Genomic DNA, 26426 nt, shown 5'->3' on the forward strand with positions numbered 1-26426 from the left:
AAATTGTTTTTGCAGAAAATGCGCGAACGATGCATAAGCGCACACAATCAAACCACCAATAAACATGGCCGGCCTTTGTGCCGGACCGTATAACAATAACAATTTTAAATAAACAGGACAGGTTTCATTGAACACATGTCAAGCTTTCAGTGCAATATCTAACTTAATCTTATAAAAATTTTATGTTAATACTCTTTACTTTTCAGATAAATTGCATATGCAAAAAAACTGCAAGGTTCAAGCGTCTTAAATTTGTTTTAAGAATTTGAATTTATGCAAAGTAGACGATCTAACTCCAAGATTTAAAAATATTCTGACACCGTTTCTTGTGATATATTGTCACCAGAGCATCAGAGGAATCTAAAATGGCGGGGATTGGAAATGAGAAAAATGCGGGAGAATAAAGTTTGATTTGGTTTGGGAAAATGTGATTAATTGAAATGATATTACGTGGCGTTACGCGGAGAAAACATGGCGGCGGTCAGAATTCGCCAGAAAATGAGCAGCATTGGAATAGACGAAAGGAAACTTATCTCAACATTTTATTATATTAAATCCTTTGAATTATTTCAAGTTAAAGCCTTGTTAAGATCTAATTCACAGATTAATATTTAGGAACAAGTTTGGTCGACATGTTTTTCTTCGTCCCGGATTCTTTAAGAAATTTTTTTTGTCTCCACTTTAAATTCTTCTTGAAAAAAAACTAATTGACTTTTGATGTTTATTCCTACCTACGATATTTTAAAGTGTTTCATATAAAAAGCTTAAAATTTAGGATTACCAATTTTTAACGAAAAAAATCCCCAAATATTTGTGAGAACCCCTGAGATAAGGATTTGTTTCCCACACAGGAAAATGCTGAGATCTCAGTCTATGCCACATGTCATTGATATAAAAACGGTTATTTTTTTTAAGTTATTTTCAACAATATATTTTATAAAAGACCCCTTTTACTTATTTAAATGTTATTTGTATTAAGTAGAAAATTCTTGAAAATCTTTTGCGTAAAAAATACTAAAATTTGGGCTTATAAAGATCTAGAAAAAAGGGTTAAAACCTGTTTAAAAGGGACTATCCCTCTCCCCCCCTTGTCCTTTCTCTCCTATAATGATACATGAGAAACTATCTGTAATTAATCAAGCTGCAGGTTAATTTAATGGGAGGTTATTAAATCAAGCTAATTAATGGTAATTAATACTTTCAATCTGATTGGTGCAATTAATACCAAATACTTTTCTATGCAAATTTTCACCACATCTCAGGGAAAATATAACTAGTTTTGGATTCAAAATAGATGTAGAATTCTGTATTAGTACTATACTGCAGAAGCTGCGTCTGTTTAAACAGGACAGCACTGTCTCCCAGGACAGTAACTCTGGATACAAGGATAGCGGAATAGAAGGAAATCACGTCCTCAATATATGTCATTTTTATTATTTTTTCTTTCCGTCCTCTTTTTCTCAAATTCAATTTCTTCAAGAATTTTTTTAATTGTTATTAAATCCCCTCCCCCTTTTTTTTGAGTTTTTAAGTGCATATCTATATATTTATATAAAGTTGTAATCTCTGTATTGAGATTTACGGAATTTATATCATAATTGTTTTTTTAAGCCATAGAGTACGAATTTATACAGATGGAGCCCTAGATAGTCAGATTGGTAGTCAGCTAGGCAGTAACTTTGATATTCAGGCCGAATTTCCTTCACTTCCAAGCAGTCATGCACTTCAGCAGGACTACCCTAGGCAAAATCATGTAGAAATTACAAATCAGTTAATTAGATTTGAAATCTTTTAATTTCCTTGAAACGCAAATATGTTCGACAACATAAAAGTGAAACACACACAGCATTATCGCAGTGAAAAGATATCAAAAGCTTTTTTCTCAATTATCAATTAGTATATTTATTATTTTAAAAACTGATTATTTCCAATTGTGGTTTCTCTACAAAGTGACTTCATTAAAACGTATTTGGATTATCATCATTGCACACTTTTCAACCTAGAAAAACGACAATATCTTCGAAATCTTCCACATTAAAAAAATGCGTGTAACTATTTGTTTTTCAACTATAACACCAAATAGTCATCTATGATATAGATTTCTTAGATTTTGTCTTTCTATTTCTCACTGTATGTGGGCCTCACTGTATTTGAATAAAAAAGCGGGTTTTTCACACAATTTTGGAAATTAACAAACCCGACCCGAATTGTATTTATTCATTGGCGTCTGTTGTAAGAGGGGAGGGGGGGGGAGGGGTGATTCCACTTTTATTCATTTATTCGGTCTGAAAATATGCATGAAGTTAAACACAACTTTCGGGGTTTCTTTTTTCATTAAAATATACAAGTAACACTTTTTAGAAGAATTGTATTCCAATCAAGCTATACATGCTACACACTCAAATATTCCTATCTAATCCTCATATCTTTTCAACCAGATGGCGTACATCTTTCATATTTAAAACTTGCATTATTTCATCTAAAACAGACTTTTTGAATCGGGTTGCAAAGATATAGGGATTAGAAAATCTTGTGTTGTGGTAAAAACAATTTCTTTCTTCTTTAAATTATTATTACGGCAACATTATAAAACAAACGGTGTCCCTAAATACATTTGATTGGCAATAATATATTTTTATTTTCATTTTTTTTTAATGGGGGGTAACGAGGAAAAGGGAGGGGAGGGAAAGACAGTGACAACGGAGAAGGAAAAGAAGGGAAGGGGAGGGACGGAGAGGGTGGAATATGGAGGGAGGGGGCTGTAGGGGAAGGGAAGGGAGGGGGGAGGGGCGGAGAGGGTGGAATGGTGAGGGAGGGGGGTGTATGGGAAGAGAAGGGAGGGGGAAATTCCATATGTTTTGCCCTCTTTGCATCCTGTGTCTTGGGGCTTTTTCTATTTCATATCTTTCTGTATCTTAACTTCTTTTTGAATATTTCTTCTCGGGTTTTAAACACGATTATAAACTGAAATACCTGAAATAACCTTGCATGATGTAATTCTTTTTACATTTAACTTTTTATGTTTTAATAACGATTAAAATACGTGTTGGTTTCTTTTAACCTGTTCATGATATACTGTCAACTGACCTTGCTACTTTAGAACTGAATTTTTACTTCTTTTTTTAAGAATGTTAAACACCGTATACTTGATGCAGTATTGCAGTATATCGTGTACCGTGGAGTAAACATACGCTAAACAATAACATCCTGCAAGGAACTTAAAATGTCTTTTTAAATCAGATTTGCTCAAAGTTAAATTCATAAAGATACCCTTTAAACCTGTTTTTGGTCAATAATGTGGAAGATATCATCGTTTTTCTAACTTGAAAAATTCTCAAAATGTCCTCAATTGTTTCTGTAACCTCATGCTCAAGTCACTTTAAAATAACCAATTTTTGTAAAGAAATCATGAATATCTCTTAACGGGATCAGATTAAGCTTTTATAAAGGGCACTGTTGAGAATCAGACATGGAGGCAGAAGGATTTTACTAGCTCTCATAATAGTCAAAAGTTTCATACATTGATACGATTATTTTTAGCTTTTAATTTTTCATCCCGTATAACTGTCCTCATTTTATAACAGTTTTAGAAAAATAGTTTAGCTTTCAACTTTAATTTGGAAAGAACTTTACATATGTTATTTTCTTTTGCGGATGACAGTTATCCTACAGATATTGCAAAAACAAAAAATCAAAAACCTTTTTCATTTATATGCTGTTTGGCTTTCTGAATGTATACTTTATTGTTCTAAATTTTTTCGTTCCACAAGATAATTTTTAGTTATTTCAAATGTCTATTTCTTTACATATTTGCATTTATCTATTTCTAGATAAATAGATTCCTATTCAAATATACACTTTTCCATTTACTTTTTACAAGAATATTTCTTAAAGAGATTGTTTACGAGTTTGTTAAAGAATCAATCAAAACTTTTTAGCATACTTTTAAGTGTAACTTTCTCTAAAAAATGTCATAAACGATTAAGAACCTTGTAAACAATGTTAGAACCTGAGACTGCGGATTTTCCAGAAATTAAAACCGTGGATTTCTATAGCAACACAATTTTTGAAAAGGGCGCAATAAAAGTAGTCTTCGTTCATTCTTTTATTCAGGAGTTTCTAATCGGTATGACTGATTTACAAAGGATGAGACTCCATGCCCCTGTAAACTTGTTTCTTCTTTGTCAAATCATTTAAGTTTACCCTTAAAAAATATACTTAAAGGGAGTGACCGGCTATGTAAGGTAATTGAACTGAGTATGCAGTGTTGTCGAAAACTTCTTTAGGATTCATTTGAGACATATTTCACTTTTTAAAGATCTGTAAATCCTGAGTTTGAGCGCAAATTCGACGTTCAAAACTCCTGATTTTGGGGTGGATACGCTTTCAGAATTAGTTTTTTTTTTAAATTATTATTAAATTACTCTCTCGCAGTAAACAGAATGGAGTCTCTATATCAACTAATGTATTTGAGGTTTATATGTTTCAAGTTAAAGTTAATAAAAGTAATTACAATTCCTACATTGTTATCTATATCACATGATTAAGACAATCATGTTACGTATTTACAGCACAGTTAATATAGGCGCAATTAAGATGTACGTCATTATGTATCCTATGATTAAGCTAATAATGCTACGTATTGATTTAAAGGGTAGTTAAAATGAATAATGGGTTTTATGTAGAAGTTTACAAACGTAGATAATTAACAATATACAATGTAGTCCAGGTTACAGAATATTGTGTTACCCGATATTTATTACAGGCATAGGATAAAATTCTATCTTCATTTCGTCATAATTAAAGAGTTTCAGGTTGTCATTAAAGAGTTTCAGGTTGTCATTAAAGAGTTTCTGGTTGTCATTAAAGTCTCATCATTTGTGGATAACCCTGAATCTCTTAACTCTTTCGAGGCTTATTTTCACAATAATAACAATAATGAGTTAGAAAATTCAAAATTTAAGATATTTGAAAATGTTATCCTTATTTTTCTTAACATGATTTTTATTAGTGGTGATGATCTACCCAATGAACAGCACTCAGGAATTAAATCAATCAATTAGTCACTCAATCAATATTAAATCGCTAAATCAATTAATCAATTGATAAATCAATTAATCAATATATCGAAAAATCAAATAATGAATCAGAAAATCAGGCAATCAATCAATCAATTAATAAAACAATCGATCAATAATTCCATAAATCGATCTACCAATAAATGATTTGATAAATAAAAGAATCAATTAGTTTAATCATTTCTCAAGTGGTTCAATCATAATTCAATATGTACGCCAAATTTGGTTGTCTTGAAAGTGATGTCTGGTCAAATCAAAATAAGAGCTTTACAGTCGTCGTCGTATATATCCATACAATGAAGACGACTTTCTATTTGAATTTTGATTTTTTACCAAGCTATAAAACAGCTTAGATACTTAAAAAATGGAAACCAGGAGAGGCTGTCAGTGTCAATTTACAGAAGCTTTTAATGTTTACTTTTTAACTTATTAACTTATAAAAGCTTGTTATAAAACCTAAATCTAAATAGAAAAGTCGTCTTATTTGTATTGATGTATTCGCCAAACAATTTATTTAAACGTTTTATTTGTTTCGCCAAAACCTAGAGATATTTTCTAAAACGTTGTCTTGTCACGTCAAAAGCGAAAGATATATAATATTTCGAACGTTGTATAGTCAAAAATTTATCCACAATGAGATGAATTTAAATTTTCGAATTTTCTNAAAGAGATTGGCATGTTAAATCCTATTCTCGTTTTTATTAAAACACAAATACAAAAAAAACCAAGGTGATCCAAAATATCGAAAGCATAATATTACTTGTCTTTCAGTTTTTTTATGAGTGCAATAAACAAAGAAAACCCCTTTTTTAAACTGCAAGTTAAAGATTTTTGATATAACCCTGTTAGAGGAAGTTTATCTATCATCAGTTTAAATATGTTTAAGGAGTATGTCTGTCAATTTGTTTTTATTAAGATCTAGGATTCTTAATTTGTTTAGTTGATTTATATATGTTTAGATATTTCAGTTAAATCTTTGCAATTTAAGAAACTGCTTCTCAATCCCTACTTGGTATTTCTAAATTAGATAAACTTACAACTTTTAGAATGTATCCCCATTAGGGTTGTTAATTGTTTTTGAAAAAAGCGATTTCGTTTCTGAAAAAAACAATCGTTTTTGAAAACGAACCGCTCGTTTTTAACTTTCAAAAAACGATCGTTTTTAAAAATACCTGAATGTTTTCGGATTTTCTGACCAAAAATGTATTTTCTCTTTAAAAGGTCGTTAAAGAGGGTTGTCGTTAACGGTCTTTAACGAAGGATCGTCGTTAACGGTCGTTAACGAAGGGTTGTTTTAAAAAACTATCGTTTTTAAAAACTATAGTTTTTTAACGAAAAACGTTCGTTTTTAAAAGACTATATTTTTTTTTAGTTGTTTCCAAAACGAAACGATTGTTTTTTTAAATGGAAACAATCCATCCCTAATCCCTACTTAGCGTGTTTTCTTTCTTCTTCTTCCTTCAATCTCCATATAACCCCTACCCCTTCTATAATCTTCCTATAACCTCCTCCCTTCCTTCAATCTCCCTATAACCCCTCCCCATTCTATAATCTCTTATGGAGGGGGATAGGTGTCAACGACTAAAAAGAAAAGTTACAGCTTTGAGGACAACTTTTACAAGAAAAGAGAAACAAAAGATGGGAATCCTAGAATTTTGCATTTTATTTAAAGGAAAGGGGGGGAGGGCGGAAGGAATTGGGTTGGTGAAAAGGTAAAGAGTGAAAGAAAAAGGGGAATCGGGAAACCGAGGAAATGGGGAGGTGCTAAAAGAGCAAAAAGGAAGAATTAATTAAATGGATTGATTTTTTACTTGTCTTAACACGGACTAAAAATATTTTTAAAAAAATGTTATCTTAGTTTTTATATTATCAAATTGGATTGGATTAGTTTTTATTTTGTTTATATCATCTGCCCAAGTGAGAGTGGAACGCGTAACACTGTGAATTTTTTGTTTTCAAAATGCAAACGGTGATTAATATGCAGCATATTGGGAAATTGGACAGATATTTATATTGGGATTGATAAATATTAGGTTTTGCCCATGATTGATAGATTTTTTTTTTTAATACAATTAGAAAGTGATCTTGATCTGTTTAAAAAAAGTTTTTTAAATTTTTTGGATAAAAGGATAATTAGAACAAGAATCATTTGATATTGATTGAATAGATTGATTATTATTAACAAATTATCTTATTGTTTAATTTGATAAAATTTTTTACTGTTGATCAAATTTTCACTCATACATTATTAGATAATTCAAGCTTCTAAAATACATTATTAGATAATTCAAGCTTCTAAAATACATTATTAGATAATTCAAGCTTCTAAAATACATTATTAGATAATTCAAGCTTCTAAAATACATTATTAGATAATTCAAGCTTCTAAAATACATTATTAGATAATTCAAGCTTCTAAAATAAGTTTTTAAATATTTTTTTTATCAAACTATTTTTTTTTGATAAATTGATGGAATTAATTAATTGTTTTTAAAAAAGTGATTTTAATTTGATATAATATTTTTGATTGATTGGTTTATCGAGCAATCGATTAATTGAATAATTGATCTCTTAATTGATTGTCTGTTTCATCGGCTAATGGATTTAATGACGAAATAAAACATTGATAATTTTAGGAATTATTTATTATTCAATTGGTTGATTGATTTCTTAATTGATTTATCATTTGATTGGTAAAATAGATAATTTATAAATGTTTGATTGATTGATTGGTCAGTATGTACCTGCGACGATGCAGATCATAATCGGCAGCCTGATCAGGAAAATAGCAAAAACGTTAAATTAATCAATTATTAATGGGACTGTATGCGTAATCATATGTGACCCTCCATTTACATGGTTCGAGGTATATCCGACAACAATATATTCTGAAAAATTTGTCTTATTAAGTATGAATTTGATTTATCCATATTTTCAAAATTCAAAATCTAAAAAAAAGATTTAAATTAAGATATATTTAACAAGAAAACGTTGCTATACACAGGTAAAAGTGATCATCTCTAAATCAGGAAACTCTCTTGTGCTCGGCGCCACTGCTGCAGATCAAAAAATTAAAGAATTCAGGCAACACACAGTATCTAAACATATTTTAGTGTCTACACATCCAGGGAAATTGTACATCAACTCTTGAGACCGGGCCGTTATTGATGTAGATCTTAACATTAAGGCCCATATGGATTCTTAAAGGTACAACTTCCAAGCTACACTGTATTTCGGCCCACCAAACCAAACTTCCTCAGATTTAAATTCCAAAATACGGTTCTTTTTCAATAAAAATGGTATGAACTGTACATGAAACTGTGTATGTACAAGGACCCTGAAACAACACTACTATCCTGAGGGGGGATGGGGCTGGGTAGTGGTGATCACAGCAACTCTAGGCAAATTCAATTTAAACAATGTTTTTGGTTTAAATTCCGAAAAGGTATTGATTAACAGACGTATAATATATAATTAACAAGTTTTAAAATAAAACATTATCCTTTTTAAAAAAAGTTTTCATACTTCCTTTCTTTTTTCGACTTTTCAAAGTAATTTTGAGTGATTTCCTTTGTAACTGCATGGCAGTGTTTTTGCCCTAATATTTTTCGCTTTTTCATTCTTAATTTGAATTTTTATTTTATATTGATAAAATATTAAAAAGGGACTGTCCATAAAATTTCTTTTTTGCTCAGATAAAGGTGTACTGTTTCAAAATGGAGGAACACTTGTAAATATGGCAGCAGTCCCTTTAAAGAAAATGAAGGATTGAATTTGCTTTGTTTTAGTACAAACATTAGGATACGGAGTACAGATTGGACTAGCAGTGCTTTTCATTAGACATCTAGGAAAACTTTTCAAACAATTTTCGATTCTTTTCTGAAAATAAAAAAAGACTTTTACCCATTTATGATTTAGTAAACCCAAACCAAAAAGTATGCAACATTAGTTTCACCTTTAATCAAGTATTTAAAACATTTAAAGACGTTGAAATCACTTTTAACCATTGGCAGTTCAAATGTTTTTCTGGAAAATCTCATAATAAATAAATAATAAATAAATAAATAAAATTGAAAAAAGGAAGTTTATATTTTAGGTCGAATACCAAATTATCTAGTTCCTCTTTCATTAATCTGGAATCCTTCCACAGGTCACGAGCTGCAGAACTGTACAACAAACTGTACAACCCCCCCCCCCGGTTTATTACATGTAATCACATATAAACATNGTTATGTATACATATATGAAGCAATTCGTAGTTATGTATACATATATGAAGCAATTCGTAGTTATGTATACATATATGAAGCAATTCGTAGTTATGTATACATATATGAAGCAATTCGTAGTTATGTATACATATATGAAGCAATTCGTAGTTATGTATACATATATGAAGCAATTCGTAGTTATGTGTACATATATGAAGCAATTCGTAGTTATGTATACATATATGAAGTAATTCGTAGTTATGTATTCATATATAAAGCAATTTGTAGTTATGTATACATATAGGAAGCAATTCGTAGTTATGTATTCATATATGAAGCAATTCGTACACATCGTACGCAAAGGCCAAAGATCAGCCCAATGCTGTACGGTAAAAGAATACAACTCCGGTTCATTTAAAGTATAACCATACCGCCTTATAAGTACACACTAAACAGTTTACGAATTGAAAACGGTACATAACACTAACTGAATCATTCCCTTGTAGAGAGAGATTAATTTGAGCAAGGTACAGGGGACTAATCCATTACCATTGTTAACAATTGTGTACTGCAGTTTCGGGGAGAAATGTAAACAAATACGGCTCTAAAACTCTCCTTATATGCTTTCCAGAAACTGCAGTACTTTAACTGTAAACCAGCTGAGATCCTGACGTAATCCTGGGATAATATAATTAAATCAAGTTCTAATTGTTTTTTATTTCTATTTCAGGTTGGTTGGGAGCTTTATCTACTTGTACCTCACTATTCATTTCTCCTGTCACATTTGCTTTCTGCAGGTAGGAGGCATTCAGGGCATCCATCTTCTATTTCAACTTCTAGATATTGCTCTGCAAGGTTATAATTCAAGGAAAGTTTATTGTGCGGTTGCGTATACTCTGCGTACATATTGAAACCAGTTATCTCTGGGCGGAATTTGTAAACAAGAATAGATGCATCAGTTTCGTTTAGTATTCGAGGAGGTTAAAAGCATTAAATTTTTATAATTTTGATAATTCACATAATCGTTTCCTATGACCAGAATATTTCATCGATTTTTTATTTGAAAGATGGATCCCTTGTCAGGCTTCGACATCCGTCTTGTGTTTACATTGCCGCCCAGAGACTGCAGTATACTGCAGTACAAAAGATGCGTACACCTCTGAAATGTCTTTCCTTGCATTTTAACCTTGTTGCTCTATATGTGAGAAATTTTTCTTCATACATTATAAAACAATAACCAAAAAAAAAATCGGAGGATATAATATATATTCAGATGTTTTGTATAATTTTGTCACTAAAACTGTTTAAATTATCAATAGCAGCAAAGAAAACCAAAAGAAGTAAAAAGTTTTTCTAAATATCATTATTAATAAAATAATTATCATTATCTGGTAGGAGGAAATCTACAAGGTTAACTGCAGTGATGGGTGGACTAGTTACTGCATTAGGCAAAATTCATTATTTTTCAAAAGATGTCAAAATTAGTTTTTGAAAATCTTATCATTGATATTTCAAACTTTGTAGACAATTTCATAGAAAAGTAGTTTTAATTTATGAAAACAAATTTTTTTACTTTTGGGGAAAAGTAACAGGGGTAAGTGTATTTTTGATTGATTATGGTGTTGTAATCGATCATTGATTAGATTTCAAATGTTTCTTTTTTCTTTGGGTTTAAAAACAAGGAATTGTTTACCACTTAAAAAAGGTTTTAATCAAAACTTGCTGATGGCTAATTTGTAGCGATTATTTATAGTGATAGTGTAATTTTAATATCTTAAAAGTTTAAATCATCTGTATTTAAAAATTTGGAATTTATGTTAATAATTCTAGACTTAATCTTTATTTCAAACTTTATACCTCACGATCTTAATGTTTAACATATCATAACAGTTTTAAGTATAAATCTATGGTTTATTACAAGAGATGTACATNTTCTTCTTCTTCTTCTTCTTCTTCTTCTTCTTCTTCTTCTTCTTCTTCTTCTTCTTCTTCTTCTTCTTCTTCTTCTTCTTCTTCTTCTTCTTCTTCTTCTTCTGCCTAGAAAAAGAAAAGAGGGTCATGGTATAAAATATGTTGGCTAGATCTCCAGTTGTTTTCCAATATCAATTTGTATTCAACTTCCTTCACTATTATTTATCCTTTAATATCATCTCAGCGTTTCAAGTTTTTTTATTTACATTTTGATCCTTGTCGCCTTCAATGTCTGTTGTTTAAAAAATTAGTCTCTTGGAGCGCTCTGAACAATGTTGAAGCCGATTTTTTTTTTAATAATAAAAGGCAACATTTTTTTGGGCAACATTTTAATATTGACCATCCAAAAATATATGATAATCACTATAGAAAGATGGATCTATTATCTTTTACTATTATTATTTATTAATTTGAAAAATAATGATTTTATCAGGTTGCTTGTTCACATCATTTGCAAGTCAATTTCATCAATTGTTTTTTAGTTACGGACTAATTGTAGGTAAGTGTACTGTTCATTATTTTACGGAACAGTTTGTTATAAATACGCTTTACTGTACTGTACTGTTATTTCTTGAACTGTTCTGTACTATAGTGTACTGTACTTTACTGTACTGTCCTGTACTGTACTGTACTGTACTGTACTGTACTGTACTGTACTGTCCTGTCCTGTCCTGTACTGTACTGTACTGTACTGTACTGTACGGTACTGTACTGTACTGTACTGTACTGTACTGTACTGTACTGTACTGTACTGTACTGTACTGTACTGTACTGTACTGTACTGTACTGTACTGTACTGTACTGTACTGTAACTGTCCTGTACTGTACTGTACTGTACTGTAATGTACTGTACTGTACTGTACTGTACTGTACTGTACTGTACTGTACTGTACTGTACTGTACTGTACTGTACTGTAATGTACTGTACTGTACATTCCATGTAAAACACAAATTCTTGAAATTTTGAGTAATTTACTGCAAACCGTTAACCTGTTATGTTTAGGATGGATTTAATAAAAATCAAACAAATGAAATTAAAATGTCATCACTCAAAAATTTGGTTACAAATCGAGACCAGTCCTTTTATAATATTGTTACTAAAGGTGACATTATTTTCACATCAATCATTCTCAGAACACAGAATAATCATCTTCATATCAGTATTCTGATTCATTCTGTCATATCATTCTTCATTCATTGTCCTTCTTCTTTCTTCTTCATTCCTCATCCTTCTTTATTCCTTATCCTTCTTCATTCCTTATCCTTCTTCAATCCTCATCCTTCTCCATTCCTTATCCTTCTTCATTCCGTATCCTTCTTTATTCCTCATCTTTTTTATTCCTCATCCTTCTTTAATCCTCATCCTTCTCCATTCCTTATCCTTCTTCATTCCTTATTCTTCTTTATTCCTCATCTTTTTTAATTCCTCATCCTTCTTCAGTCCTCATCCTTCTTCATTTATCATCCTTCTTCAATTCTCATCCTTCTTCATTCCTTATCTTTCTTCATTCCACATACTTCTGCATTATTTATCCTTCTTCATTCATCATCATTCTTCATTACTCAATCCTTCTTCATCTTTCTTTATACCTCATCCTTCTCCATTCCTCAAAATCTTCTTCATCCCTCATTCTTCTAAAGTTCATCATCCTTCTTCATTTCTTCTTCATTCCTTCTTCCTTCTTCATTTTTTATATAAAAAAAGTAATTTTCAAGCCTGACCTGCATTATAGTGCATAGTTGTTATAAAGAATTTTTCCTCCTTTTCTTCCTTTTAATTCGCATATTGTCTAATCTGTGTGGTGCAGTGATGAATAATAAAGATCTATCCTATGCATATTAGAGACGAAAAACTAAGTTTATGCATGTTTAAGATGACGGATAGGGGTTGTAAGAAGTAGGAGCACAACCTGTCATGGAAAATACATTTTGCATTGATATACCTGTACATGTTAATCTTTAAGTATTGTACATGGAAATGTAATTAAGGTGTATTCTGAATTTCAAATATATAATTATTATTGATGGCATTTTTTAAATTTTTTTGTTTATGATTTGATCATTTGAGAAAAATGTTGTTTTTGATACATTCTTTTGAAAATTAAAATTTTTGCCAAAAAACATGTAGTTTTACTTTTCCTCCGATGATATAGTACCTCCGATGTATAGTATTCACCACTGACCAACCCTCCGATGAAAATGTTTTCCCTCCGTCGGTGGCCGCTGGGAATTTTTCCATCAAATATGATATTAAAAAAAAATATTTTTTTTCTTCTAGGAATAGGAGTAGGGTTGATAAGAGATACCTCTACTATTATGGTCGGACAATATTTTAAAAGAAGGAGAAACATGGTTGAAATATTAGTAGGTAGGAGAACAAAATATTTTGTACAAAATGATAAAATTTGTTTTGAAACAATTTTTTTTGGAAATACCAATCAGTAAAACATAATAAAATTTAGTGTTTTAATGCAAAATGATTTTTTAAAGTTTTGTTATACATGAACACTGAAAATAACCATTATTTCCCGTTCATGTCATGTGACCCTCTTTTAAACGAGTTCCATAACCGATTCACAACTGTTTTACTTCATCTGATCGAAAATATTAATGATATTGTTGTTTTCTAGCTCGAGCAGAATTTAATTCTGACAGTTTCCCCCATAGTTTCTACAAATCCAAATTTCACTTTTATAGAGAAACCATAATTCAAAACAATTAATTCTCAAACAGAAAAACTTCTTCTTGATCTGGCAAAGTTTTTTAATGGTGATGTTGTGAATAAGACATGTCACTCTATTAAATAGAAGGTGACATAAAACTAAGGTTGGAATTTAAATAACCTTTATTTAGTTTCCGGAAGTGGAATCGGTCTGAGTACAATGTCATTGTTTTTAAGAGGAGCAATCAGGTAAAAATTGTAAGAATAGATATATGTACAGTGTACGTAACTGTACAGTATGTTCATTTATTGTACCTCTATTATTATTATGCATTGTCTACAATGTGCTAGAAAAAAAACTGTCTCTAACTAAAATATATTTATCCAGAGCTGAAAACTTAAGAATTGTGGATATCGAAATCAATCAATGCGTGATCTCCTCTTTTTCTTATCTCCAGATTAAATAAGACTTGTTCTCCTCTTGTTCTTAATCTCCAGATTAATTCACCGATTAGGATTAAGGATATCCCATTCTAAAGTTTTTAGCTCAGTTTTCTTTTACTCTAAAGTTTAATTCGTCTGCTCACTGGTCCTCTAAATCTTAGGCTATCTGCTGCGTTTATCTACAAATTACGCTAAGGGAACCCATCAACAAAATTAGAAAGAGTCTATTGTATTGAACCAAGATAGCAGCCGCAAGATGGCGGGAAAATATCGCGTAATGGCGGATATAAAAAGCGAGCATGTTAGTTAGAATTATTCAGCAACTCACATTCATGAGTTCGCACCTTGTACGGCAGTTGTAAAGGGTAGTTATGAGTAGGGGGGTGGTCATGGATTTTTTTATTCTTTCGTCTATAAAAATATGTACGACGTCAAGACCGGAAATGTTTATATGAACAGTTCCACGCCCCACCGGTGTACATTCGAATATCCGAATGGGCCAACCTTTGCAGTCCTACTTTGGACTGTACCGACAATTTACAATTTCTAAAGCGCGGTTCACACAGTAATCAGAAAACAGAGAAATGATTGTTGTCTTTCTTGTATCTTATCTAATGAAATGATGTTGGAATTTACATGATCTTTTTTCTTCCAAAATACTAACTGTAATTTGTTAATTTATGAATATAAGTTACTTATATGTTTTGAAGATCCTTTGAGATCCGTTACTACAATTCTTGCTAAACAAAAACAAGTTTATTCTATGGGTTTCTATTTAATTCGATGTGCAATATATATATATATATATATACACAAATAAAATACATAACTAGTATTAAGATTAAAATAAAACAAAATTTAAATATACATTTTTATAGCAAGGAGCAATCTATAAAAGCTACCTATAAATTTCTGATATGAAAATACGCCATTATTTTTTTAATTGTTTGTTTCGTTCCATAATATTCATTTCTGTGAAAGAACGATCGTTCTTCAGGAAAGACGCCCAGCTCTATATCCAGTATTCAAAAATATTTTATTTAAGGGAGATTGGTTGGAGAATAGGATTACAAACTGTTACAGGGGTCGTATTCCTCACTTTTATTCTAGGTAAATATGTTTAATCTCTTCAAACTAAATTATAATAATTCATTACAAAATCAAACCTTCTTATTGAAGGGAAAAATCTTTTAAACAGTGTTTAAACTCAAACAGGATGAAAAGACATACTTAGCTAATTCATTTGATATATCAATAAATGATAGCATTGAAACTAAATTTATAACAGCCAAAATGTATTTAGTCTTTATTACAAACTCAAAATTATGGATCTTCTTCGCTGGATTAAATAAATTATGTTGGAAATATAAAAGGTTTACATCATGGGGTTTCGAAGGTATAGGGAGGGATTAGAAAATTGATTTTGTGGCAAAGTCTTAATTCCTTTATTGTGATTTTTATATTTAATGGTTTTCAGGTGAATTATTTATGTTTTATTGTTTATTAAAATGTTGTTTAAGAGTCTCCTAAGAAACTAAACATAAATGTTACAATTGTTACACTTTAAAAATCTAACATTTTAGAAGCTTTTTTTTGGAAATCTAAATAAACTAGGAATGTTTTACCGGTCTGCCACCCTTTACCACCCACAGAGAAGAGCAATTCTTCACTTAAAAAACCAAAAACGAAAAATCAAAGATAAAAACAAAAAGCAGGTAACAACAGAGTTTAAATAAATAAATTTATATTTTTTTTACATTGAATTGAACTACAAACAATCCTCCACCCTCCACAACGCACACATAGTTTCCTTTTCTCCACTTTGTTCCCCCTTTTGTCCCTGATTTGAAATCTACAAGCTGAGTTGTGTCTGATTTGTCCAAACATGCCAGGCTCCAGCGCCATATTTGGAAACAGCTGACATTACTCAATTAAATGGGTAAACGCGTCGCGGATTTTAGTCAAGTAAAATGTCGTCTTTCATTCTACAGTTAATACATTCTACAATTTTACACGTTAAAGTTATCAATATATGTTAATCATACAAATTTAGAGACGACATTTTTAATTTTAGTTTGTCTGTCTCGAGTTACAGACTATTCTAGCCTGCAATTCAGTGAGTTGACTTTGGAATGGCTGACGTTTTTTGATCCAAATATGAAGGGACGCTTAACTACTTCAAAAAAATTCTAGTCATGGTCTAAAATATTATATAATACTATTTTATACTATTTTTTCAAGGATTTTCAGGATTTTACGAAAATCGGAATTTTTTTTTTGAATGACACATGTTTGTAATTCTGGGCATCAAATATCCTTCCCATGGGATTATGTAAGTTGCCTCAAAAATGTTGTGCCCGAACTGTGTAGCCGTTCAGACTTTTATTGGACACAAACGGACAGACAGACAGACAATCAAAGTATGTGTATATATATATATATGGATGAAAGATAAGTTTTTAATAATGTTAAGTCAATTTATCATTATTTGTGATTTTATGTTTACAATCAACTAATCAATTTTAGGAGGAGAAACCACCATTCTTCGACACTTCTTGTCTCAAGAGCAGAACAGTTCAGATCCTTCTAGGCAGATTTACAATCAATCAAATAATAATTGATCAATAAATAATCGATCAATAAAATAATTGATCCATCAAGAAGTAAAATCAATAAAATATTAAAAATGTTAATAAAAATAAACATCAAGTAAAAAATCAAAATTATCGATTACAGATGCAAACCTTTACTAGATTCAAATCAATATTTTCAAAGCTTGCGATTTTTTATCTTTTACTGAACTTGTAAAACCTAAATACTTTTAAAAACTCATTCAATTTCATGAATATAAACATATTAACTAAGGAATTCAACGGAAGGATGAGAAATACGTCTTTTAACTTTTTTTAATATTAAATATAAACATTGCATAAATGTTTCACATGCAGTTCCTCATCAACTTTTGACCCCATTTGACCTTAATGCAATATCAATTTTTGTATTTCTCAATTCTATTTTTTTTGTTGAAGTTTAATGTATATATAAAAGCATAAAACCATGCGAATGCTAAAAGCTTTTAATGCGTTGAAATGTTAAATCAACAATATTTAATTTTAAAATGCAAAAAGTTTCCAAAAATACTAATTTTTATTTAAGGCGCATCAAGCGAGCCAGGAAGGGTTAATTGAAACACAAATTTTACTGTTGCAAACATATCTTGGTAAGCATATTATTTAATAAGTTTCAACTGAATACAGTGAGGCCTATAAAACTGAGTAAGTGTAATAGGAAGACGACATTTAATCATATGTTTCATGTGCATTTAATGTTTTAATAAAACAAATAGTATAACCTGAAGGTTCAAAATGCTGAAACGGGTCTGATGATAACCATTGTAAACTGCAGAATTGCTGTGTTACATGCTTCATGTTCGTTCAGCCGACTTTTCTAAATCATACCTTGTGTCTAAAAGTCGTCTTCCTATTTCACATTTTTAAGAGTACCATTACGTAAGGCATGTCTTATTCTTCAGTGAGAAATAAAAAATTTGTGGAATTCCAACTCATTTCTTCAATTTTGAGGAAATTGTTATTCCTCATTATTCCTACAAATGTCACGGTCCCTAGATAGTGGGATAAAAAGTTTCCAAAGTAAATAATTAGGAATTCTTCTCCCGGTTTTCTAGATTTTTATTCATACATTTTGCATATTAAAGGATTGGCCTGGGTGGTTGGATGCTTTCTTCTTGGTTCTCTAGTTGTTCAAAAATCAACTGATTGTAGGATAGGCAGACAGTATCTTTGTCAGGTATATACTGTACCGTGCAGTGCACTATAGGATAGGCAGACAGTACCTTTGTCAGGTATGTCAGGTATATACTGTACTGTGCAGTAAACTATAGGATAGGCAGACAGTACCTTTGTCAGGTATATACTGTACTGTGCAGTACACTATAGGATAGGCAGACAGTACCTTGTCAGGTATATACTGTACTGTGCAGTACACTATAGGATAGGCAGACAGTACCTTTGTCAGGTATATAATGTACTGTGCAGTACACTATAGGATATGCAGACAGTACCTTTGTCAGGTATATACTGTACGGTAAAGTACACTATAGGATAGGAAGACAATACCTTTGTCAGGTATACACTGTACTGAACAGTACACCATAGGATAGGGAGACAGTACCTTTGTCAGGTATAAACTGTACTGTGCAGTGCACTATAGGATAGGCAGACAGTACCTTTGTCAGGTATATACTGTACTGTACAATACACTATAGGATAGGCAGACTTTGTCAGGTATATACTGTACTGTGCAGTACACTATAGGATAGGCAGACAGTACTTTACAGTACACTATAGGATAGACAGACTTTGTCAGGTATATACTGTCCTATGAAGCACATTATAGAATAGCCTTTGGCAGGTGTGCTGTACAATGAATACTTTACACTGAACACCTAGTACAATCTATATGCTGTGTACTCTTTTAACTGTACACTCTGTACGTTTTACACGCTGTACGCTGTACACTGTACTTTTTTACCCTTAACGTTTTACTTGACACTGTACTGTGTACAGTGTGCATTCATTACAATCCATACACACTTTGAACTGTACATTGCAGTGTACTTTCTTTACAATCTATAATGCACTGCACTTTATTTACCTTGCCATGCACTCTAAACTTTTTACACATTTTAAAAATAACATATCTTTAAGCTAACTATATATTGTAGGCGTGTATCCTAATCTGTGGAATCTGTATCCTGGCTTTAACAGCAGTAGAAGGATATAATGGATATGTTATATTTGTCTGGGTGTACGGAGTCTTTTTAGGAAATTAAATCAACATTTTTTATATCTATTTAAAAAAATTTAGAAATTATGGAATTTTTATAAAACTAAAGACCCAAGCTTAAAAGTTTCTGATTTAACTTATCTTTAACCAAAGTTTTCAACATTACAAATATTACAAAATGTTGCCTAAATCAGGTGGTTATCACTATTCTTTAAAAATGTACGTGTTTGAAAAAGTAAGAGCAAGAAACTTTGGCAGGGCGTGGGGGTATATTCAGGTAACAATGTTAACAATCATAATAATAACTATTCACAGTTTAAAATTGTTAATGTCTTAAATGGCAAGGATTTTGATAATTTTAAAATTATGCCTGAAAATCTTGACATAAAATTTTAAAACACTTTTTTTAAAGCTTTGTTTTAGTTTTCCCAGGCCTTACCGATTGGAATTGGGATCCCAATATCAGGTTGGATAACATTCATTATTAAAAGTTTATTCTTTTGTAAAATTTTTATTTTATTTTTTTAGCTTTAGTTTTTATTTAACTTTGAATCTAAACATTTTAAATGTTGACTTTTTTGATTCAGTTGTTATAACTTTTAGCCTAAAAAAAGTGATTTCAAGTTAAAAATTAAATAAATGTTTAAACTTTTAAATTTTTTATCTAGGCTACATCAATATAGGATGTGGAGGGAAGGCCGGATACTATTTCAGGAATCATTTTGAAATTAAAAAGTCTAACATTTTATTTTTTCAAAGGAAAATTTATTACTCTCTATGACTTCCCTCAAAAAACCGATGATTCAATGAAAATCTGAAACTAACGATTTTAAATTGATAATGTACCAAAAACAACAAATTAAATTGATAATTGAGGATTTTAAATATCAAAATTCTTAAATTTTAGATTCTAAAATTGTCTTTTATCACTTTTATAGTGAAACTTTTATAATCACATTTTTATAATCTAATTTAACAGATAGAAAGTTAATTCATTTGTTCATTTCGTTCATTCACTCATTAACTTTTAAATCAATTCATGAATTTGATTTTTGAAATGTCATTGATGCCCATTCCAAACTTTGCCTGATGCATTCGCTTTTCTGCATCATCATCAAATTAGATCCTGCATGAATTCATTTTACTGAATATTGCATCAAATCATCATCATAAAAGAATGTTTGATTTATAGACAGTGGTTTCAAACAAAACTGTTTCTCTAAAAAGTATTCAAAAACAAATTTCGTTAGAATGGAAAAAATGTGCTATTTATTTATCTATTTATTTTGAGGTAAAAATTCCACTTAAAGAATAGTTTTTTAATAATTTAATCGGCCTTTACTGTAAAATCCTCTCATTGATTTTTAAGAAGACTAAGATTTTTCAGCAACTTAAAATTTAATTTTTTTTAAATCCTTTTACACTGAATTTGTTAAAATGATCTGAATTCTAGTGCTAGTTGTGTTCTGTTAGGAAGTTTTGCTTTGTTCCTAATTGACGTACATAAACGCAGGCTTAGGAAACGTCATAGGCATAGGCATAGAACACTTCATGGAACAGAATCAGGTTTACTATTCATTCTTTCTTTATTCATCATTTTATTTATTGGTCTATGTTGTTGTTTCGTATCTAACTTATTCAAACTTACATCTATGCATAGATAGTATTATCTAATACAATCTATGTTGTTGTCTCGTATCTAACTTATTCAAACTTACATCTATGCATAGATAGTATTATCTAATAGTATTATCTAATACAATTTATGAATCTATTCATATTAATTTTTCTATAAATCTAATTTATTTTATTTTCTAATCATCTAATTATATATCCATCTAATAATCTTTACATACAAATTATCAATTTATTTAGTTACCTATTTTTTAGCCTATCTATCTATCCATCCATATATCCCTACATCTATCTATCTATCTGTCTATCTAGCTATCTATCTATCTTTCTTTCTATTTATCTACCTATCTATCTATCTAACTAACTATCTATCTATCTATCTATCTAGAGCTAATCTCTGAGCGGACCAATGAGACGTCAATACACTCTGCTCCAGATAGAAAAATATCCTTCCCCGAAGACGAGGAATATATTCAGCCCCTTGGTATAGGGTTCCTAGCTAGCCAGAACTCATTAGATGATTTATTAGGTGATTATTCATTCATTTATTCATTCATTCTTTCATTCATCCTTTCCTTATATATTCAACCCCTTGGTATAGGGTTCCTAGCTAGCCAGAACTCATTAGATAATTTATTAGGTGATTATTTATTCATTCATTCATTTATCCTGCCTTTCATCCTTCCATTCACCCTTAAATCTTAATAAATTCTTCTGTTATAAGAACCAGAAATTATTCTTTCTTTTTATTACGAGCGAAGGCTGTTTTTTAACTTGATTTATATCACTGTTGGTACTGAAATATTTTTAGAATTTTCCCAGAGGCTTTCCCATGTTCAACTTCCAAAGTGACAACTACCAAGTGGGAACTTCCCAAATGTGCATTTTCCCAAGAAGCAACTTTCCAAAGGTTATGTTAGGCCTTTTGAGGCGCCGCAGGCTGCAATTGGGACCGATCGCTTGGGTTAGGAGATGGACTAGGGAAGTTACCTTTTGGGAAAATGCACATTTTGGAAGTACCTAACATCACGAAAATGATCAAAATAAGACGACTTTCCTTCCCCTGTTTACTGGTTCTCCCTGTACCTCTGATTGTATGGTGCTTAAAAATGATTGTGAAAAATTACATGTATTCTTCTCTAAATACTTTGTTTGGACTTCAACATAAATTCTTTAAACTAAAAGTGCAAGTCAGGGTTTATAAACATTTGGACATCTACTTGTAAAGATTGCCATAAGAAAAATATTAAAATAAAACTTATTAGTAAGAATTTTTCTTTTTCTTTTATCTTTAATTTTTTAATCCACGACCCCCCCCCCCCCCGGCCTTTCAGCAATCTCCCCGCAAGTCCGTATAAAGCCCCCATTAAGGTTTAAGATCATTCTAAAAGCGATGTTATGAACTGCATCCACATTAATTCAATGCATTTCAAATACCAAGCAGTCACCCAGTCGGATGCATATTTTGTTCAATCAATCCCTCCGTCCATTTATTTAATCTATTTCTGTGATTTAAATTCTTCACTTTCACACCAATATATTTATTTTAAAAACATTTTACTGGCGATTAAAAATGATTTAACTAGAGCAATAATTACACTGTAAGTGTAATTTCACGTGACCTTCAAACTAAAGAATTTAACGGCTCTCTACACTGAGATCTCTGTCCTCGATGATTAGTCAAAGGTTTAAAGGGTACCATTGCAACTCTGGGATGTTCCTTTAAATGGAAAGTCGCGTGAAATTACGCTTAGTCCCTTTAAATTCAAAATTTATGTCACGGTATACCGGTGTAAATGATTGGTTGAAAATAAAAGTCATGAGAAATCTTGAAAGATCATAAGGATCATATTGAATATATTTATTTTATATAAATTTAATTTTATTAGATTTGAAGAAACCTGAGTTGACTTGTATCTCTGAGGAGGGTATAGCTGATATGGATATTCCTGATAACCTTCTTGATGAACTAGATTTCCTGGATAACATTACTTCATGTGCTAAGGTATAACCTCCTTGATGAACTAGATTTCCTGGATAACATTACTTCATGTGCTAAGGTATCACCTCCTTGATGAACTAGATTTCCTGGATAATATTACTTCATGTGCTAAGGTATAACCTCCTTGATGAACTAGATTTCCTGGATAACATTACTTCATGTGCTAAGGTATAACCTCCTTGATGAACTAGATTTCCTGGAAAACATTACTTCATGTGCTAAGGTACAGACTACATCCCCTTTAAGGGGCTGTACGTGTAATTTCATGTGAACCTCATGCAATGTATGATAAATGTTTATAACTTTTATAAATGATTGTTTTCGATTGCGGATTCTCTACATGAGTGACTTGCATGTTTCTCTTATTAGAAGTTATAAAGGCCGAAATTATCAGAATTAAACACTTCTCTTTTAAACTTAGCAAAACGATATTATCTTGATCAGATAAAAGTGTTAAGGGTACCGTAGTGATTCGGGCATTGAAATCTTTGCATGAAGGATCACTTTAAATTACTCTACAGTCTCTTTGAGGATGATCCTCCTCGGTCTTACCGCCAGCAGTGCACCGAAGGAATTCCTCCTGCAGTGAATTAAAACAAGGCTAGGTTTGATATCTTCAAGAAGAGGAGTTAAGTACTGCTTCTTAGAAAATCATCAAATATAAGATCGCAAAAGTTTTCTGACCCAAGTGTACTAAATCAAGTTGTTCTAAAATATATGTTGGTAAAGCTAAAAATCTATTTAAATGGTTCTAATTCAAAGCTTGTATTACCTTTAAGAGGTTACAAAGGAATCTCATATTGTAAAAGTGCATTTTCTAAAAGTGTTATTGGATGTTGCAAAATGTTCATCTAGATAATGCATTATGCAAAATTTTCACCAAACCGAATTGACCATTTTTTTAATTTTTGTCTTTCATCATTTGGAAAAAAAAAATTTGTGCACAAAATTGTAAAACAAATTTTAAAGAATGTAACATTTTGAAGAAACGGAACGGCTCCAGAAAAAAACTGATCTTTATTTTAGGTTGAGAACTGTGTCATGCTGAGTGAGTATGAACAGAATTTGATCATGGATATGGAAGGACCGGTCAGGAAATCTAGAAAATGGTCACTTGTCAAGCAACCCAGCAGCCTTTTTCAAGGTATCTTTTTTCACCTTTGAAAAATAAAAGTTAAAGTTTATCTAGAAATCCCCGTAGAAGCACAGAATGAGCAGTATGGGCTTAGAAGTTTTGGATTTTTGCATGACAAAATTTTAGCTGAAATGAAAGGGAAGGGCCATACGATTTAAATTTAGTATTTATAACCCCTTTTAATATTCGCGAGTACTCCCTTTAATGTTTATATATTTTATCAGGACGGGCACTGGAAACCTTAACTGAAGATGTTGCCGTGAACCATTCTCTACCGCCAAATATTAACCCAGTTCCAATTCTTGAACGAAGACGATCTGGACTTAGAGAAGTTCCGAAGTTTAGGTAATGCGGCATTCTGGAAAATTTATTTGTTTTCACATATCTTTGAAAATGGTGGATTAGAATTGCTTAAAATCAGAGAGAAATTATTCATTACTCCAACAGACACAAAAACTGCATTTGGATAAAGGCAAAGCTACTTAACCATAAGTTTAGACGCTCTCATGTTTAGGGATCATTAAATAATTTGGAAATTTCAGAAATGGACCTTGGCAGCTGCTTCCAGGAGCTAACAGAATGATTACTACAATAGATGAAGCCTCAGGGTAGCTTCATAGCGTTAGCGCAAAATAAATATTTACTGCAGCTGTGTGTTGAATAGACAAGGGATAAGGGGCAGCAGCAACAATATTTATCAGTGCATTGTCTTCATGCTGTTACTGCTGCTAGTGGCATATGGGCGAAGAAAAGTGGTGCTGACACTATCCATTGATGCCGTATGGATTAGAATGCAATGTAATGCACTCAGGAACAGTGATACCACCTTTTGATGTACTGTTGCCATGCGCGCCGGTACAGATGGGTTCATGTGTTTCATTGTGTAGTCTAGTCTTTTATGTACGAGTGAATGTACAATTACAATGTAATATTGAATCCTTGTACCGGATCGGATCACACAAAAATTAGAGCTCTGTAATATCTTAAACAGTGGAAGGGAAGCCGCATCTACCACAGTGACTTTAGCTGTAGAATAAAATAGGAAATACAATACTTAATGGAGCAATCAGTAGCTTTAATCAACATAAATCATAATGAGCTGCATCAGTAATAAACCGGTCTTTCTAATACCAGAAAATGCTCGAAGAATTATTCAATTTTTACCGCATTTGCCATATTCTAAAGATACTCTTTTTGCGCATAAAAAAGTAAAGATTGCATTATAAAGCTTTCATAATTGTTTTCTATTTTCAACAGTATAAAAACTAATTTTAGACAAATATTTTGTGCCGAATTTAATAAAGATTAATGTTCAGCATAATCCAAAAATATAGTGAAACCTTTCTGGTGAAAAAAAGCATTTAAAAATGTGTGTAGAATTATTTTGATTTTTTACTGTTCATCTGTGATATTTGTAAACATTAAAACTAGTCAATAAAAAATGAAAAAAAATTTAATTACTCCATATGGAGAGAGAGAGACCTTCTCGACAAAATGTTCATACATTCCTTTGAGCAACAGGTTTTCAAGATAGATTAAAAGTAATAAAAGTAAGTATATGACTTTTGAATCTAAATTCTAATAAATCAAATTATTTATTTATTCAAAAATACCTTTCGAACATTTGATTTGATATGTTCCTTTTTTTCTAAAGTTTTCTGTGAAGCAATGAAAAAAACTTCTGTCTCATTTATAATAACTATATATTATTTGATAGAATTTTGAAAAGATACAAGGTTACCCACAAAGGATGAGACTTCAGAGACGACTGTACGGAATTAAAACTGTCTGTTTCTCTGGAACTGAAACTTGTTTCTTTCTTCGCGAAATCATTAAAAAGCCATTAACAGACTTTCTTTAACTTTTAAGGCAGAAGACTTAGTTAAACCTTGGATTCGTCATTGTTATTATTAAGGTCGTCTTTACAGTCATATTCTTTGTGGGTAACCCTGAAGGTGTTCGTTTTAACGTGCACAAACCCTCGGTTGAACATGTGTATATGAGATGTAATATTGCTATCTGATCATTTCTTTATACAATCCTTACATCAGAGATATCTTGTCCATCATCTAACTATCTATTTATTTAATTATTTATTTATTTATTATTTATCTTTACATCATCTTTACAGAGATATCTAGTTTATCTATCTATCTACCTATTTATTTAATTATCTATTAATTTATTTATCTATTAATCTTTATATCATCCTTACAGAGATATCTAGTTTGTCTATATATCTATCTATCAATTTATTAATCTTCATATCTATTTATATATTTGTATATCTATCTTTCTATCTATCTTTATATCTAAATATCTTTCTATCTATCTCTATATATCTATCCATCTATATATCTATCTATCTATCTTTCTATCTACCTATCTGTCTATCTATCTATCTATCTATCTATCTATCTATCTATCTATCTATCTATCTATCTATCTATCTATTTATCTATCTATCTATCTGTCTTTCTAT

General features: G+C 31.0%; 2 protein-coding genes across 2 annotated transcripts in view; both read left to right on the forward strand.

Annotated features, from left to right (window-relative positions):
• The first annotated feature begins 210 nt into the window (after positions 1–210).
• On the forward strand, positions 211–25101 carry LOC111698142 (monocarboxylate transporter 12-B-like). The gene is given in 29 exon segments (XM_023468398.1): positions 211–524; positions 852–900; positions 1327–1402; positions 1635–1743; positions 5012–5043; positions 7816–7859; positions 8083–8162; positions 8412–8479; positions 8867–8926; positions 9175–9228; positions 10020–10086; positions 10685–10737; positions 11694–11759; positions 13539–13628; positions 14114–14171; positions 15412–15476; positions 15981–16081; positions 16896–16976; positions 17508–17586; positions 18082–18173; positions 19111–19449; positions 19596–19638; positions 19841–19883; positions 20623–20738; positions 21196–21336; positions 22697–22812; positions 23836–23953; positions 24169–24289; positions 24487–25101. Coding segments are annotated over 29 exon segments (2484 nt in total). The 5' UTR covers positions 211–471; the 3' UTR covers positions 24557–25101.
• Positions 19750–26426, forward strand: part of LOC111698141 (thioredoxin domain-containing protein 5) — a 32576-nt gene continuing 25899 nt past the window's right edge. The window contains exon 1 of the mRNA XM_023468395.1: positions 19750–19761. The gene's annotated coding sequence lies outside the window, so the exon portion shown is untranslated. The remainder of the gene's footprint in view (positions 19762–26426) is intronic.

The sequence above is a fragment of the Eurytemora carolleeae genome, unplaced genomic scaffold (genome assembly GCF_000591075.1).
Source record: "Eurytemora carolleeae unplaced genomic scaffold, Eaff_2.0 scaffold235, whole genome shotgun sequence".
Taxonomy (NCBI): Eukaryota; Metazoa; Arthropoda; class Copepoda; order Calanoida; family Temoridae; genus Eurytemora; species Eurytemora carolleeae.